Below are 19,889 nucleotides of genomic sequence, written 5' to 3' on the forward strand. Positions count from 1 at the left end.
CCCTCATTTTAAAGCGATTACGCAATTTATCACAAATTTAGAATACTAAATAGGCCTACTGGATATACAGTACAACCATGTCCCTTGAAGAAGACTTTTTGGTGGAAAAAAAAAAGATGAAAGCTTCACCCACTTGGCAGGCTTAATGTCATCTGCAACTTTCAAATCTCATGCTTTTGAAGTGTTCGTGTCCTGTCATTTGTAATAAATGAAGTTTTGTCACTGAGAAATGCAAATAATTGTATGCACATCTTTCAAATATAACTTGGTATTAATATAATTATGTCAGTTGCAATTGTACTACAATGCTTCTTTTGTTTGTTTGGGTTTTGTGTGAGTGTGTGTGTGTGTGTGTGTGTGTGTGTGTGTGTGTGTGTGTGTGTGTGTGTGTGTGTGTGTGTGTGTGTGTTTCTTCAAAGCTACAAAAGGTGCAACTGTATTATTGAGATCAAGAATGGAATGCAATGTTTGTTTCAAGACTTTAACATTTTTCCATGACTGCCATGTTCACGGAATCACTTAAGATCAGACCCTGGGGCCCATTGCATAACAGTTACTATTATGGTAACTTTGCCATCCAATGGTAACTACCATGGTAGCAATACTCAACAGCCAATCAAAATCAGGAATTCCCATGGAAGTTACCATTGGATGGCAAAGTTACCATAATTGTAACTTTTATGCAACGGGCCCCAGAGTCCTGAAAATTTGCATAAAAGAGCACAAAATGTATCATTCTCTACGATACTATTCCCTTTGATATCATTTTCTATGGTATGGTTAGTAAATGTTGGTCAGTGTTATCAAAAACATGCTACTAAGCATGACTGTGAAAAAAAAAATTGTAAGAAATGCATTTTATGACGACATACCATAAATAGATCTCTTTAAGATTAAACTTTATAATGTAAATTATATGTATTTTCAAAATATTACACAACAGGCAGCAAAATCAATTTGACAATGATGGTCATACATCTTCAGAGCTATACAGGCAAAGTCAAATACACACAGAAATACGTGGGAACCCCGGTGTACAAACACGAACACATTCACGTTTCCATCCTTTCTTTTTGTCTTTTTTGGGGTTTAATTTTTTGAAAGCGATTCTTCTCGCCTCTCTAATCATGTGTATGCTATACGACGCAAGTCTTAGCACATCAGTACCCTACCACAAAACACAACCACTCAATCACTGTCATGCAGTCTACAGTTCAAATCACAGATACTTCAGCTATCACGGATCCATCGAATGTACACACTACCAACACCTCCATTTACAAAATAACCACTTGCTATCTATTCAACACCCTGCTGTGATGTTAGGAATTGATTTCTCACATTTGAACCCAACTAGAAGCATTTCTCTCTGTCAGTTTAAACTTGAAAGCTTAAGTCAGCAAAGCCAGTAACATTGCAATTTATACTGCACTCTCGCCTACTATATCTTGCACAATGTCACCTCACCACATATCTGCTACGATGCGACTCGATATGAACACAACAACTGATATCTGTTCCAAATCCCACCGTCGCACCTACTAGCCAACACACATGTACGTCAAAATCTTGATTGGAACAGAGTGACGTCAAACTGTACGACACATTTTGTCGTGAGGAAATACAGTTCACACACCATAACCCCTACCTCTTGGCATTATTCACATTACAATAATTTCAAAAAAATTAAAATTTCATGACATCTTACACACAAAATGCACAAGAGATCACATCTTTTTCTTTCTTGTCTTCAACTCAAAATCAGGATTAAGGCCTGTGTCTAACCTTGACATTACTTCAATAATTATTATAAATTATACTGAAGAATATAAACCAAGCTTTGGCTATATAGAACTGAATGAAGTACATCTGTTAATAGCATCAGATTTAACAGACAAGAAAGTGGTTTAAAAACAGACTATTATTGGAGACTACATCCATACCGTAATCTCAATCAAGACTGAAAGCTCAGATGAACATGTCGGAACAAACTCATCCCACATCTTATTAAAATTCAATTTTGATTTAATTGTTCACATTCTGCAAAGAGTACAATTCTAATGGGTTTAAAGGAAATTTTGACAGCAAACCCAACTTATTATTGAAATAAATTAGCTCCATTTTGGGCTTGAAAACTGTATACATTTACCTGTAACTCAACAATAATTGACTATTCTACTGTATTGTGCATTAAAAACTCACACACTGTTAAATATAATTCTGGGAACATGTGACGCAATAGAACACCACACAGATACACAAAAAAAATACACAGCCACACACTTATCATCTGTAAATAAATGTTTGGTTACAGAAACCCATGGTAACACACACACGTGAACCACAAAAGTTAAATAATTCAATTCTCGTTCTTGCTAAAAAAAAAAATCTTATAAATATGCACTCAGACACACGTAATCAGGTTTGATATTTAACTTTTGAATAAACAAATATCAACACAATGTGGATTTATCTTCAGAACTGAAGGATATCCTTTGAAAACCATTTCTCGCGATGTATCTCGGGATGTGGACATTCAGCTGCGCTCACTGAGTTGCCACTGACCTCTCTATATATATATTGATATTTTTTTACATGCTGATTTATTAAAGAATACATGTCTGTTTATGATTGACTATGATGTGCGTGAAACGGCTGGGTAACAAAACATCTACGAGATGTATGACACACAGAAAACCCTACATCTGACACAATATACTCCTCTGTTGATAATCTTACATATGAACTGTTTTGTGTCTTTTTGTGCAAAGTTTGGTCCCATCTCCACCAAAGCACCAGTGCCGTTCTTGTCGGTTTATTGTACGCAAAGATATGATACACTTTTATCAGTGGAATCCCATCTCTAAATATGTATTGCTGATTGAGAGCTACAGGGCACCAACACTGTACAAAGTCTCATAAGTTCATGTCAAGTTCATGCTATTCTGGTTCTTAATTGATGATATGATCAACTGAGTATGAACAAGAGCAGGAATGGCCCGTGCAGTCTGTGTGTTACAGGTTAAGTGTCCGAGAAGTATGGACTGTGAAATGGCTTTTTTTTTCTCTCTCTCTGTTCACAAATCTTATGACAAGGATCTAAGAGCCACGGTGAACATGGAAGCAGAAGAAAATATACAACCCAGCAAATGGCAGGGTGACTGTTTCTAACTGCCTGACATGCTTTGGAAAGGGTGGATGATATGAAGTCACAGGTTTTGGCACAAGAATGTGAATGAATTGATTTGAAGTTTTAGCATTCAGGGCTAACACCATATTAGATTACGATGACACCCTATCTCTGCTTATCTCTGCAGAATCCTGAACCTAGCACCAGCAACCCTAACCCCTTTTTCATATTTTCCCTAGTAGAATCTTCACAGAAATCAAAATTCTGCATAAACTATCTTTTGCTCACTATGATTTATCACCCATTACTATTCTTTTTCTTTTTTTTTTGCATTTGATGTGAAAACTGCTTTTATCACTCTTGAAATAATTGTACAGGATACTGTTGACCCAGACAAACTCTGGGGCATTTCTTTCAAACGATGGACTAAAAATTCACCAGCTCTTGTCTATTTGAGGCATACTTTCTTCAACACACCTCATCTACTCTTCACTGCATACCACATTTCATGGTAAAGAGCATGTACTGTACATATTACAATATTAGTGATATCATTCACAAAATATGGCAAGAACTCAATTTCTTTACAATTCACTGGTCTAAATATATACTTTAAATATTCTATTTCATAACTCTCTTGTATCTACACATTAGTCATCTCTTCATATTTTTCTCTTTTTTTTTTGCCTGTAAGTTGTTTTTTGTTTTTGCCTTTTTTTAATCAACCATAGATCTAAAAACATATCTTTGGTTACATACTACTGCATATCCTCCCACTTCAATGGGAAGAGAGTGTTATCATCAAATTGCCCTACAAGGCACTCGCCCTAATTTGCCCTGCACGTCACAGAGCCTCAAAACAAGACAAATCATTCGAAGAAAAAAAAAGTACAAATAATCAAATTAGCTTACTGAAACATCCCCTTTAAAAGGACATGTAATGTTACAATTTTCTCCTGCAAGATGAATGACTGTGAACTCGACTTTGCCTCTTATCATGAAATAGAACGTACTTTCATATGACAACATTTTGAGAAAAAAAAAAGATCTTGAAGGTTGAAACTAGTAAGTATCCCAATTGCTCTATATATAATGTCATGACCTTTTTCACGATATCTTTTTTTTTTCATTAATGTGAATTCAAGGGATCAAACCCCTGAATAATTAATTATGTATAAAAAGTATGCCATTTCATGAACTCGAAGACTTGCAAAGCACAAAGCCCAGGCCTTGAAATTCTATTACAGAGGAAAACCACAAGGACAATACAAATACAACATTCATTGCAATCAACACTATCATTAAATTAGGTCATTAGCTCTGTTTATAAATAAGACATTTGTAACTCAAAGATGACGAAGCCCTGTAACAAGTCGGCTTTACACAAGCATAGCATAGTTTTCAGCGGGGTAACTTATATTGATACAAGACAAGAGCATGCTGGGGATTTGTGGAAAATATGTGTCATAACGCTATCGAACCATCTCCAAGGGTTAACTGCGAGAACGTAACTTGTTAATTTACTGCTTTGGAACAAATTCTCAATGATGCTGAAATTACCATCGCAAGATCAGGCGAAGAAGTTCTTGATGATGTGCTGGATCGGGCGTCGACAGACCGGACACGGCTTCCCACGCTTGCGCAGCTTCTTGGCGCACTTGTAGCAGCAGACCTGGTGTCCGGTGCGGCCATGGATGATACTGGCTGTCTTGGGGCGCACGAGGCAGAAGCGACACAGCTGTTCGTGCACTTGGGTGGGGCCTTCACTCGCTGGCATCATCTGAGCATTGGTGGGCTGATGGCTGGGATCTGGACGGCTCCCTCCACCTGAGGTCTCCTGCCGGGATTCTTGCTTGCCCACTCTCTCTCTCGCCACACAGGAACTGGCATCAATGACAGGTGATGGGCTGATCTCACTGGAGCACCATAGCCCCGCATCGTTCGATGAGCGAGGGGCCTCTTCGCCCTCAGAGCGCCCTGACATGTGCCGCTTCATGCAGACACCAGAATCCTCCCGGCTGACAGAGAGCGCTTTTCGCTTCCTACCGAGGCTTTCCGCCGATTCAAAACCTTCCTCCACACTGATGCTATCAGTCGAGTGGCGAGAGACCGTGTCAGCCGCGCCCGCTACTGGCTGGCATCCATCGCTACCAACTCCAAAGTCTTCACTCCCACTCCCGGCACTGCTCCTTGCGAGGAGTCCACACTCATCAACTCCGGCCTTCTCCGAACCTCCTGGTGCAACATCCTCTGTGGATTCAGCGACAGCAGAGAGCCTAGCTCCCTCGCAGCGGATCCCCTGCAAGGTCCTGATGGGAGTAGGGGAGGACATGGTGGTCTGACCCAAGACATGCTTGCTGCTTCCTGGAATGGTTTCACATCGGTCTTCCTCGCTGGCACGGCTCTTACCGTCTGCAAAGTCCTGGCCACCACTCCCTGCCGGTGGCAAGTACGGCAGCTGGCCATACGCACGGACATTGCGTTGCCGGGTGGACATGTGGCCTGTTCCAGCCTCGTCAGTGGTTACGGGGTAGAGTCCCGTCGGTGTCACAACTCTTGTGGTACTGGAGGCCTGAACAAGGCTGTTCTGGTGGCAGCCAGCTGCAGCATCAAAACAAGCAATATCTCATGAACAACAGCATTGGGGGGGGGGGGGGGGGGGATGAGGATTATCTCTAAAGAGGGACTTGCCAGCTTGTGCCATTGTTGTGGCTTTAACGCAAATATCATTCTAAAATCATTACTGCACTGCTTTTATGAAGACCAAAATATGACCAATGGGGATCACGCTTGAAAACCCAATTACTTGTGGAAGTCAATACTATCAGCAAAAGTACAATAATGTCTTCACATAAAGATAGCACAACGTTTGTGGCACCCATGCAGTTGGCCATCAAAAATAGAATCATATTTACCACAGCATCCAAAATGACACTGCTCTAAATCACGTTTCCCTGTTGAGACAGAACTTGATGAAATTCTCCCCAAAATAACTAAACACAAACTGAAATCTCCTCATCTTTTGACAAAGTTAGAAAGTGTTCCTGACTGGGATTTGCTCACAAATCATAATGACCCATTATGACTCCAGCAAAACAACAATGCAATGGACTCATATTTCTCTTTGGGTTTGGGTTTCCTTTAACCTGTCAGAGATGGGTGACTCGCGTGCAGATACAGTAGTTTACTTAACAAATGGACGCTGAACACAGGAACCATACCTAAGTGCCTACCATTGACAAGGGGATGATAAGAGAGAGAGTAAATTGCAAAAGTCACTTTATTTGGAAGAAAGATAATATGCACAACTCCTTTCTAGTTTTAAAAATAACAGTCCACTCACCGGGGGCGGACAGAGCTCTGCGGAGGGTGTGCTTGTCGCCGAGTCGCTCCGAGGGGTTCTTGCGGTCCTCGTCAGCGAGCCATCCCGTTCTCCGGGCCCAGCAGTGGGAGCAGTAACCGTGGACCGGGTTGTTGATTTGATCGCACTCGGAGCAGCGCCACTTGTCCTACATCAGACAGCGAAAACACACACACACAATGGCATCACGTATCATAAAGGAAGAAATAACAACAATGGATTTCCTAACTGACACTAATTGTGATAAATCAAGCGCAAACTATATTTGTACGCCCCTATCTTTCTTCATAATATTCACTATTGATTTACATATATCCAATACTAATGCTCTCAGTTGCAACGCTGTGTTCAAACTTAAAGACACACACACACCCTGTGAGGGAGAGAAAAAAAAAGGAACTCCTGCCTAACAATAGATTTAATCTCTGTGGGGGAGGCAGCAAGTCACATGACTCTTGTCTGGCTTTGTTCCTTTCTACGGCTCTCACTGGCAATACCTCCATCCAATCAAATTAATATGCCATTGTGTTCACTTGAGCAGACATTTTGCAACTTGAACCAACAACCACCTGGAGTTTCAGTAATAATAATTGCTTGTGGTACTCGACGAAACGATCTACAACAAACAAGAGCTTTATGTGAGTATTTTGTGTGGGCGCATGTGTGGGTAGTTGTGTATTTGTATGTTTTAATTGTATGTGTGTGTAAGTATGTCAATATACATATTATGTATGTATGTATGTATGTATGTATGTATGTATGTATGTATGTATGTATGCATACACATACATGTACTAATTTTGTATTAGTGTGTATGTGTGCATGTGCTAGAATATAGCCAACAATGTTGAACCTGTACGTCTTGCAACACCAGCACCTCAGATTATTAACGAGTCCAGGCAATAAAACTCATCAGAGAACTTATTACCTGAACTAGTTCTTGAAGAGAGTAACACGACTTGGAATAAAGACAGTAAATCTGATGAGATGATACTACATCAGGGTGCTAGATGCTGTGTAGTTCCCTGCAATTTTAGATATCACTATGGATAGCCACAGGCATTCGTACAACAATATGGACTCTCCATTTGTCCTCTTTATCTTGAAACTGTTGCTGATTTTTTGAATCATGAGTCTTCCACATATCATACAAACTTTTTGACAAACAGCTCTGCTCACCAGCTTCCTTTCATCTCCTACCCCTCCCCCCCAAAAAACAAACAAACAAACAAAACACACACACAAAGATCATAATACTCAGTAGTGAGTAACCTATTTACGGCACTTCGTTATACTTACCCATCCTAGATTTAACATTGCTATAGGGTACTGTAAAACACGATATTTTCGCGTCATGAAATTTTCACGAATTGGAGCCAACGGTATTTTTCGCGGCATGACATTTTCGCAAGATGCCTGTAACATTCAATGCATATAGTGTAGACAAGAACATTTGCGTGCATTTTTATTTCACGAATCTTGGCTCTTGCGAAATTTGCGAAATTAAAATGTACGCGCACATTCCTCGTTTCACAGTAACGAAAATCAATGTTAAATCTAGGATAGGTTAGTGTGGCGAAGCGCCGTAAATCATAAAAGCTGTATGAAATGACATGAGCGTGACTAAAATCACAGAAAGAGGAAATTTGAATGACGACGTAATGACTCCTTTGCCTACCTCTTCTGGAATTTCTGAATCTGTCGTGTCTTCATCAGCAAACCTGGAATCGCTGGAGCTGCCAACCTCGACGAATATCTGCAAGGACACAGTTGACTCTTCGTTACAATGACCGAATGCTTAACCAGCAAATGCAAATATATCGCTCCCTTTGCACTCCCCTCCACACCTCAAGAGACAAATTCATCAAGTGAAATCTATTGGACTGGATATCACGCTGGCTGAATGTTTGGAATGAATGCTAAGGCCCTTGATGGAGGTCCTTCCATTCACCTCTGTGCCACAAGGATGAATGCTAGTGTAGTGTGACCCTGCAATACCCGCCGTCAAACATTGCAAGATTTCTGTCTGTGACTCATGAATCAAATGCAAGTCACGGGATGATGGGAACCCAAATATGGGCGACGTCGTGTAAGGTAATTTTATTTTGCAGGAAATTAGCCGGTTGAGAGCCATCCATGACTGACCACAAACACAGACTGTCAAAAAAAAAAATTAGATGGGAGATGGTGCAATCGTGTACTGTTTTCATAATTCTTGTCACATCTTTGATTGGTTTGGCCTAAAAGACACACGATAGCCGAGGCCTTAATTTAGAAATTAACTGTCAGGTTTGCTTTGGTCTGGTTTGTTTTGACTTTTGGTTGTTTTCTTTTTTTCTGACAGCGGTTAATAATAGACCCACCCACTCCGAGAGGGGTGTCAGGTCTCACAGTCTGGATAAGTTCCCACTGCTAAAAGTCTTCACGCAATAACTCAGCTACCAATGGCAAACCACTCTACGTGTGACATAGGAGGAAATCCCCTACCAAGAATACCCATGTGAGAAAGCTCAGTTCTGTTTTAATATTGCTGTTTTTAACCGGAATGATATCTGAGACACAGCCTTAACCTGTCTTCGTCATTTAAATGTAAATACCATACCATCTGCATTGTACATCTAGTTGTTTAACCTTTACATGATTTGCACATACATTCAGCAAGCCATGTCAGCAACACCAAATTCCGGGAACATTTAGATTTTGTTAGGCCACAAGGAAACCTATACTGGTTCATTGGGAGACATCATTGGTTGGGAGGCAAACGGGGGAAATGAAGATCACCTCGGCATCCGTGACGGAGGTGTCGGAACCTGAACTCAGGGACTCGCTGGAATCAGACGCGACTTCGTACTCAATCGAGAACCTGTCGTCCTCCATGAACCAGAGGTCATCAGACGTATCCGTCACCACCGCAGTCTCTCTTTCCTGTGGCAAAAAAAAACAACAACCAACAAATAAATACATAAATACAAGGGGGTGGAGAGACCAGAAGAGAGATTCTTACAGAGACTGAAATGGGGGAAAGCAGTTCAGCCATCTTGCTGCCATCTGCTTCTTAAAGGCATAATCTACCATTAGCTCATGAAATAAAAAACCCAGCATTAGTGTTTCAGAATAGTTTTAAAATATGAGTAAGGGATAGAAACAACCAATGTAAAATTTGAATCAGTATAATCAGTGTGAAGTATTGTTAAATATACAAAACGTGAACAATGGTTATAATAAAAATGTTTCCAGACTAAACCGTCTACAGTTATGGTTTATTGAGAAAAATAGTGATATCTTCTTATATTTTAGGTTTCATTGCAAAATTCTTATATGGTAGGATGTTTTGTGATACAACTGACCTACACATATGCATCAAATGTGATATCTTTAACATTTTTTAAATAAGTGTTCCCAATAGTAAACAGGACCTTTAGATATCTCAAATTTAGTCTCCTTTTGCCGTTTTTTTTAATATATTTTTTTTTTTACTCTCCAGCCCCTACTAAAGACTGCTGATCACAAAGCAAAAATGTTTTTGTAATTCAGCCTTCACCGTCGGCTGTGCACGATGAATTCAGAGTCTACTAAATGCACTGATACTCATGTCATGGTCATATTATCAATTAACCCCAAATCTTGCTCAAAACAAGGCATTCAAAAGAAAATAAAATAATCAGACACAATTGCCTGGACCAGCTGTTGCAGTGTGGCAAAACAGGGCTACATGCATCTACTGTTCACTGTTTGTAGATTGAAGAGTGCACTAAAGCACATGCAGATGCTTTTATTTTCATGCACAGAACATTGAAAAATAAACATATTTTTGTGTTTCATTTACCTATCAGTCTCCTTCCATGCTAAATGCATAACAGTTTAACACTGCCAACCGTTTCACACTTAGCGTTTGTAATAGCTTACGTCTGTGGTAAGTCCCTATTACAAGTGTGTTATTCTTAATGAGTTGTTGAGTAATACGGAACTGGATCATTTTTACAGGAAGCATCTTGTGACGCACACTGGGAAAAGTATTCCATTGAAAATTTTGCGACAAATTTCTGTTTCATAATACTAAATTGTCATGTGAATTCATCACTTTGTAAGCATCATGACTGTGATATTCTGCTTTATTAGACTTTTCATACACTGTAATGATTTCCTTTCTTCATTTTGTATTCAAAAATCATGTGCCATACTAGAATGCCGAGAGTCACTCTTATGGTATTGATATGAAATATGAGATGGGTCTGTAGCCATACAAGATCCTGAAATAACAACATAAAATAATAAAAAAGTAACATAGAATAGGTCTGGATGCAACATCATTGTTTTTTTTTTTGACAATTTTGTATTAAGTTAAGTCCACAAAGTAAATTTTTTCACTCTGGGATTGTGAGTGTATGTGTATGTGTGTGTGTGGGTGGGTTGTGTGTGTGTTGTGTGTGTGTGTATGTGTGAGCGTATTTATGTGATATGTCACCACAAAAAACCTGGTAAAATCTCTGATCATTGATTTCATGACCAAGGTGTTATTCAATTTTCTAGCATCAAAGTTAAAGCTATCCATACACATATTTTTCCCCATTTTACTTCCTAAAACCTTCAGATAAAAATGATAAGAAAGCCAGCCATCAGATAAAATGAGGAGGAAATCAGCTATGAAGTCAGGATACTGTCAATCATGCAGGATATTGTGCATTCCAGTACAAAAGGTCAATTCCAAATGCCATAGCCACATGCTTCAAATAATCTGAAGCATTCAAAACTTACTGTACATTCTGAGACTTTTAATAGACAGAAGGCAGATGATGTCAAAACTTTGATTTTTTTAAAGGAAGGTTAACACACAATTTCATACATTCAGCAAAATTAATATTGTGCAATTTTCTTGGCTTTGAGATTTGAAACTTTATCTATGTTTAGCGGTAATAAATCATATGATACAGTCTCACATAATCTACAATGGATTCACATAATTATGCAAGAGACAAAAGGGGAAAGGGGCAACAGGGCTTACCTGAACACTCCATACGTCGCTACTCTGCGATTTGATTTCCTCTTCTGCCTTGTACAGTATGCAGTACCAGGGGCGATCCTTCTGACTCCGCCCACCATCCACATCGCCGTGGTAACTTCCCCTGGACTTGCTGGACCTCTGCGCTGACCTCGACGATCTTTTCGAGGATCGCTGGGATGACCTTCGGCTCACATGCGAGGTCAGGGTCAGGCTGGATGATTCCGACCTCGACCTTGACTTCCTGCCTGCAATGTTTAAAAGATTCCAGTGGAGAACACAGAGGGTTATATTTCCATCTCCATCTCAGAGATCTTTCACTTGAAACTGGTCGGGGATAGTTTCATGACAATATATATCTCTAAAGGATGTAATGAGTACTTTGCATCACTTTTGCATGATAAATGCATGGACTTGGTGGAGGCATGTCCACAGTATCCCAATTCCAAATGGAACATGAAAAGTGAAGTGACTTTTCTGCTTTTTAATTGCTAAAAAAAAACAAACAATGAAAACACCAAAATTGAACAGAAACATACGATTTGAAAACAACAACAGTGACTTCCACCAGAAAGGAAATCTACATAAAAAACCTCTCAAAACGTCATGTCAACCCAACTGCAAGTGGGGGGTGGGGGGTGGGGGGGTGAGTGAAGCTGTTACCACTTTGCCTTGGCAAATGGAAATGGTATTTTACACCTGTGAAGATCAGAGTACATGGTTCATGAAATGTTTGAATTCACACTGTCTCTGTAAAGGAAAGAAAGTCTAATTCTCAAATGAGAGAATATTAGAATCATGATTTTCTTGTCTTCTGTGAATTGCTTACAAGTTGAATGTGTGTTCATGAACTGACTAACTGCTCATATAGATTGTACTTAAACATATTTCCCATTATATACCCTCTGCTTACTCTGTAATAGCTGGATGGCTAAACGTCTAAAAATAACAATAATCCTCATTATGTACATAGCAATGAACATAGTCTTCATGACACAACTGGTTTTTTCCCTAAACGCGTTATAGTGGCCTTCCCATTTTCATTCCCACACAATCATGTGTGTCAATTACAGTATCGAAATACCGACTGTAAACATTTCAGACAAGAACATCTCCTCATAGCGTGGAAAAAAAGGAAGTGTGCAAGTTCCTGCAATTCTGTTGTAATTTCCCTTAAATGTGTCATAAATATTCCAGACACATTAACACACGATCACACAAGCACACAAAAACACACACGCACATACATACATACATACACTGATCCCCTTGCCAATGCAAGTAAAGAAAATAACATCATGAATACGGCCTTTCTGTTTTCTAAGGAGCATAATATAGATATGTGTAGTTCCATGATCCCAACTAGCACTAGAATTTCATATAATACAACAGGGAGATTTTGTCATTCTGAAACAAACGGGTTTCTTCTTCTCAGACTTTGAAACATGTTCTGATTCCCTGAGCATTGGGGCAGAGCACTCTCACTCCAAGTCTTTTGAACCATACATACAAATCATAACTGTACGACAAGTGTGCACTTCCTACGCGTAGGCGTGAAGACTTCCCTTGGAGACAAGTCCAGACAGCTGCCTAGCATCATTTAAAAGGCACCTGGACTTCCTATCAGATATCCTTTGCTGTCTACATTATGAATAGTATTTTCTTCAGTTTCTTCTTTTTTTTTTTCAGTTCGTGACATCACATATTCAAAATGATAAAAAGAATACAAAGAGAGTTCAACAATATTTAATTTTCTTATGAAAAACATTCCTTTGACTTGTTTCTGACATACTATTCCCCCCCCCCACCCCGCTTTCTGAAAAAGGTAAGCAAAGTGCTCTTTCATAATGGGAGATAAGTGACAATATGTTGAACTTTCTTTATATTTTCTCTATATCAATGTCCATATGACATTGCAAAGTGTTGCAGTCTTATCATCCTGTGATTGCCCACCAAAACTGTAAAAATTCATAGCTTTTGAACAAATTGTCCAATTTTTCTCAAACTCCTCTGATGTATTCAACTAAAATTGCTGCATTCCCTCAATAATTCACTATATTTGGATTTCAAGTCTCTTTATAATACAAACAACATCAAACCATCAAAATATCCTTTCCTTCAAAGTCTAGCACAAAAGTATACTGTACGAGCTGAAATTTTCCCATACAGATATTTTCGCGAATTGCTACTTGGAGGACATTTTCGCGTGTTGTTAATTTCGCAGCTGCGAGGGTCTAAATGAACTTACTTACAGTGTATTCACGCGTTATTATTTTCGCGTGTTGTTATTTTCGCGCTTCAAAGGAAATTCGCGAAATTTGCGAAATAAAACCACTGCGAAAATTTCAGCTCATACAGTATTCTCACTCAGCATCGACCATACTCTGGAGGTCAGCAGATTAAGTGACATGGCGTGGGTAGGATTTTAATGCAGCTACAGTTCGGCAACATCAACAATTCTAACTTCCCCATGATCCAATAATGTTTCCAATCATCTCGGAGGATAAGCAGCAAAGTCTTGTGAAATGCTGTCGCATCCAGATCCTCTCCTCATATGCAGAGCTGAAGCTGCCAATAAAGATTTGCTGGATTCTGGAGATCACGCCAATGGCTATTCGAGCCCCATCTATTTCTGTGAACTTCTCTTTCACGAATTCATGCATTTTACTATGTATGTAATCTTAATCACCAGGATGTTGGACAATGATAACCTTGCTATAAACAGGACGCACATAAGGAAGATACTGACATAAGTAGTGCCGTCTGCATTTTCAACGATAACTGAAGACAGTATTACAGACGATTGTGTGCAAATACTTGGCAAACACCTATTAATATCTAATCTACTTCTTTCACTTGTACTTTAAGCTGGATAGTGTTTTAAAAACAAAAGCTGTTGCTAGGTCGGACAAGACTCGCCAAACTTCACACAAAGCTTAAAGGTTGCCCGGGATAACCTTTGTTTGATATGCACAGGTTATATCTGATCAAATCGGTGACTCAAAAAAGAAGTTTATTGGCCCCGATGCAATCGCAATATGTGCAAGTGGTAATAGCCTCTTTTAGGCAACGGGGAGTGCCATATGCAGAGCTAGACCAGAGGAGGGAGTGTTCTGGCTAGGAGCAAAGTGAACATAAAGCTACTGTATCTTGCTTTAGAAGAGAATGCACCCAAAAGATATGCAATGTAGTTATTACAATGCAGGTAAAAAGTAGAAGTAGACTGTTAGCAAAGATGTTGCATAAAATCTCAGACACAAACATGAACACACACATGGTTGCATGACATTTGCCCCTGCGATAATTGCTCTCATGAAATGTCTGCACACTATTAAAACCAAACATAAACTCTACCCCATACAAAACCATAACCCTAACTCTAACCCTAATCCTCACATCAAACTGAACTTAAAATCCTATCACACACCCTAACCCTAAGTCCTTAGAGAAAATAAGACCAGAGCAATTGTTGCAGTAGCAAATGTCGTGCCACCCACACACACACATACACCCACACACACACACACTCTCACACACAACACTAGCATGCACAAACACACACACATTCCAAAGGTCACTACCTTTTCTGGGTCACTACCATTTCTGGGTATACATGGCATCCATGTATACCCAGAAATAGATTGGTGACTGATGACCAATGAATACACTGCACAGCTGGTACAAATCCTTGTGCTGGACACAAAAAGACCTGTCGGAAATGAATTTATGGTCTTTTTCTACCATAGTACGTTAGGATCCCACAGTATACAGTATCAAAAGCTTCATGCCCCCCCCCCAAAAAAAAAAAAATATATATATATATATATAATAATAATAAAATGAATAAATACCAGTACATAAGTATCTATCCCTTTTAGGTATGATGACAAAGAGGAACCCAAATTAAGGTGCTGTCACTAGATTCCAGAGACAATGATTAAATTTTCCACACAATTCTTAATGACACCAAGAGCAATCTATGCTAAATTCATCATAAGGATATTTTTTCAGAAAAGGATATAAGAAGAGAATCCAACAAAATCAGGCAAATCATCCACTATCTTCAGAATATTATATATCTAAATCAGCTGTACGGGTCTGGTAAAGAGGCAAAGTATCCACCAACTACAGACAAATAATGCACCATCTAAAGTACATTTTATTTTACTTGTAAGGCTCTGGAGATGAGGCTAGTGGCAAGCTAATGATCAATTTAGTGCTGCACATCATTTTCCCGCCACATTGCTGCTCATGTTCACGTGAGTTTCTTCACACCACGGGTCACATTTGACAAAAACACGAGGCAATCGGAAGTGTGGTGGAGGCAAAGTCTCCCAGGTCAAGCGTACTCGAACCGATTTAGGATGTTTTTCTTCCTTCCTCCACTGATAGGAAACAAAAGGGCACGTACTGACATGTTTGACTAAGTCGAATTCATCTTGGCAATATTTGTGCTGTAAAGTGAATCAAGTTTGTACCTTTAATCTCATAAACAGGGCATGAGAGATATTGTGTGTAAATATTTGACAACGTATCCTCGGCTCATTACAGTACCGGTACACATGTAATGGTGGCAAACAAGAGTAATTGTATATGTGTGGAGTGTAGATGTGAAAAACAAACACGAATATTGGCCAACTTTATAGTGATTATTTCCGGTGATAATGCATTCGAGATAGGAGGAGAGTGACAAAGACTCGATGATGTTCACCTCTTGTTTGAAATAATAATTCCATCAACTTCAAAAACAACTGCCCTGGGCACTCTTCTACATAGAGCTGTGAAAATGACAAATCACAATAACTCCCATTCACCACTGCATAAGCAATCTCTGCTTACTGCCATAATTGCAACAAGTTACGCAACAACAATTGCTGAAAGTTGCACAATTTGTAGATACCATGTCAACGACAGACTCCAGCAAATTCTGCTGCCGGGATTATACCACAGCAACACATTTTACGGTAAGGTGCGGGCATTGCGCTTACGATGGCAACAAAAATCATTAATGGCTGCAACAGTTGCAACAGCTGCAGTTACCATGGTAACGACAATCACTGACGGTTGCAGTTACCACAGCGACAACTCAATTATTCACCGCTGATTGATTGTTGCACAGCTGTTGTCATAGAACGTGAAATACCTGCCAGTAATAAAGTGTATGAATAAGGGGCCATTTCTGTCTACATTTTGCAAGCTTTTTTTTTATATACCACATTCCTCCCTCCATCTCCCCCCCCCCCCCAAAAAAAAAAAATGAAATAAAATCACCAGCTGCTGAGAGACGCTCTAAGGCTTAGTTTTGTCACGTAGCTTTGTCATGCCAACATGTCACATTGATGATCATATAAGACTCTTGCCGGATGAGTCTGCACATATTTGTTGTCATTGTCTTGTCTTTGACAATACATGCAGCAGGCCACAACTAACATTTAATCATCCTACATACCATGGTACCTGGCCGAGATGAGACAAGCTTATAGAGAATCTATCTGAGGTTGAATGAACCAACTTCAAAGGGTCAAAGCTTGAGATTGATCTTTAAAAAAAAGGATTTTCCAGGGTTTATTTACAGCAGAGGTTAAAATAGCAAACCTTTGACCTTTCACAGAAAAAAAAACTGCTTCCTTGTACCTCTAGGATCAATGCTGCTTTCAAAAATAAAGATTGGTTTACAAATAGATAAAAATTCACCTGCTTTTCTTTTATAACCATACATGACATTTTTTATAACCATACATGACATTTTTTATGGAGGCATCTTCACTGATATTTAGAAACCACCAACGTCAGAACTATCAATGACTTTGAGTCTGTCTGGTTTATTTTGTAGATTTCCATTTCCAATCAAAAGAGTTGTCCATCCTTACGTATAATCTTCAATCAAATTTAAACAGGTAAGCAGAGTTTACCTTTCACTTAATCATACACACTATACAAACACACTTTACAAGACATGAAGGAAGGCTGGAGCAATCAATTTCTTCAAAGTCGAACGATCAATATTAGTGAAAAGATTAAAAGAAGATCAGTGCTACCCAAAAGCAGTTGTGTGACCATGCCAGCCAACTATTTTACCTGGCCTGGTGATCAAGGTATCATCATCTCTTTTCAAAACAAGTTTCCTTTAGGGTTTGACGCTTCACGTCAGTTTGATACTGAATGCAAAATCAGTTGAGAAATAATGCAGAAGGTCTGTGTTGCTCCGAGTGAGTCTTACTACATAATGTTGCGGACAGTTGAGATATAACCCAGATTGTAACTTGTTGATACAGTGCCTGAAATGGAACACATCTTCTTGGAGTGTGTTTTCTTTTCGGAAGGTGCAGACCAGACCATGGGAATGGTTTACTACACCCCTCACAAAAATGGGTCAATTCAACATGGGCATGACAGGTATGTTTCTTGAAGGCAACAGTTGTGCAAATAATGCCAAAGCTTTTGCCCGTTGTGAACAAATGGTACATATACTACTGTTCATGCACTTTGCAGACTGAAGTCTGATCAAAGACGACTCCTTTTTTTTTTTCTTTTTAAATAAATCTTTCTTTACTCACATGAAGAAATTTTTGAAGGTTGCAGGTACCTGGGAATACAAGGTGTCTCTAGAACAGCTAATGCCTCACATGCAATAATAAATTTCCTCTAATGGGTTTAAAACCATACTGGAGGTTGAGGGTGGGGTGGTGCAACAGAGAATTTCAACTTATTTGAGGCTCTCATTTTATCATTCACGTTATAAATCTTTTATGTGTCCGGAGCGATAAGGAACTGCTCACAAATCCTACAAAAGCCTAAAACCAGGCAGTATCAAGTCTGTCCATGCCTGACAATGGATGAACACTTGCAACATCTTTTCCATGTCTCACAAAATGCTCAGATACAGGGTAAGAAAAGCAGCTACCTTCAGCCATGGATAATTTGCCTTCTTATCATACATGTACATCAAATGAGCCATGAAGGTGAAGTGGGGGGGGGGGGGGGGTTTCATATCACATTCAAAACTTTGCAGCTCATGTGGACAGGGCAAAGGTCTCTTTTGAAAAGGGAAAACCCATATTATCGGAAATGACGCATTGTGCCCTTACTTGATTGTAATACTTTTACCCCCCCCCAAAAAAAAAAAAAAAAAAAAAAGGAAACACTAACTTTTACAGGTTTCGTAGTCAGAAAAGGATCGAGAATTGCTTCAATTTCCTATCACAAATCCTCTGAGCGCTGTGGACATCTTCTACTTGCCTGTCATTGAAAAGAAAATCTTGGTAACTGAATCAATAAAATCGTAAATGTAAAAAAAAAAAGTCTTTATTGGCAGCTACATGTATGCTGGCTGACCTTTTTCACAAACCATCACAATGAAGGCATCTAGTGTTATCCCATTTTTCATTTTTTTTCCCCATTAAAATGCTTTGGTTTGTTAAAGGGAAGATAAACCCCAAGAGCAATGTGGATTGAGTGAAAGCAGCAACATAAGTAGAACACATCAGTGAAAGTTTGAAGAAAATCGGACAATCGATGCAAAAGTTATGAATTTTTAAAGTTTTGATGTTGGAACCGCTGGGTGAGGAGACTACTAAAGGTTATGACGTATGAGTGGACAACAATACCAAGAAAATATAAAGAAAATTCTGCAAAAATCCATTTTTCATGAAAATTACAAATTCCATCAACTTGATATTGACATATGTTAAGGGTAGCAATTATTCCCCCTGCTTTCTGAAAGCGGTTGGTCCATTGCTCTTTCATGATTCTAGAAAAGTGAATTTTTGTTGAATTTCCTTTATATTTTCTTTGTATTGTTGTCCACTCATACGTCATATCCTCTAGTAGTCTCCTCACCCAGCGGTTCCAACTCCAAAACTTTAAAAATTCATAACTTTTGCATCGATTGTCCGATTTTCCTCAAACTTTCACTGATGTGTTCTACTAATGTTGCTGCTTTTACTCAATCCACATTGTTCTTTGGGTTTACCTTCCCTTTAAGTCTATGATGTATCAATCAACAACAACAAGAATGATATTACTGATAATATGAACTTTTTCCCTTTGTAGTTTGGAGTGAAGTCTAGATTTGTTTGTTTGCTTGTTTGTTTGTTTGTTGTTTTTTTTTGCTTCTTCTTAACATGAAAAAACAAAACACAAAAAAATGCAATTGTAAGACACAGCTAATGATTTGTGAATGACATGCTTTTCTATCCAGTCTCCGCCATTTCTCCGCAATACGTTCTTCCCAATTTGCAATTGCACAGGTCTTACTGTACACACCTAGGTATTTTGGGTCTACACTTGAGTTGTTTATTCTGAAGCTGGCTTAATATTGTCTCATAAACTATCTTCCCCTTATCACTTACTTTAAGTACTTCAGGATGTTTGCACAGTACACATTGGTTTAGGAGATG

General features: G+C 39.1%; 1 protein-coding gene across 2 annotated transcripts in view; it reads right to left on the reverse strand.

Moving 5' to 3' along the window:
* Window positions 1-1,899: 1,899 nt before the first annotated feature.
* The window catches only part of LOC139720716 (uncharacterized), a 59,604-nt gene continuing 41,614 nt past the window's right edge, over window positions 1,900-19,889 (reverse strand). For both annotated transcript variants that reach the window (XM_071632069.1, XM_071632068.1), the window contains exons 8-12: window positions 11,494-11,738; window positions 9,273-9,416; window positions 8,170-8,247; window positions 6,474-6,639; window positions 1,900-5,731 (exon numbers count right to left, since the gene is read on the reverse strand). In XM_071632069.1, coding sequence (XP_071488170.1) covers window positions 4,701-5,731; window positions 6,474-6,639; window positions 8,170-8,247; window positions 9,273-9,416; window positions 11,494-11,738 — 1,664 coding nt within the window. In that variant the 3' untranslated portion in view covers window positions 1,900-4,700. The remainder of the gene's footprint in view (window positions 5,732-6,473; window positions 6,640-8,169; window positions 8,248-9,272; window positions 9,417-11,493; window positions 11,739-19,889) is intronic.

Source organism: Diadema antillarum, unplaced genomic scaffold (assembly GCF_040938485.1).
Source record: "Diadema antillarum isolate AM-2024a unplaced genomic scaffold, OU_Dant_1.0 scf00000132, whole genome shotgun sequence".
Classification (NCBI taxonomy): Eukaryota; Metazoa; Echinodermata; class Echinoidea; order Diadematoida; family Diadematidae; genus Diadema; species Diadema antillarum.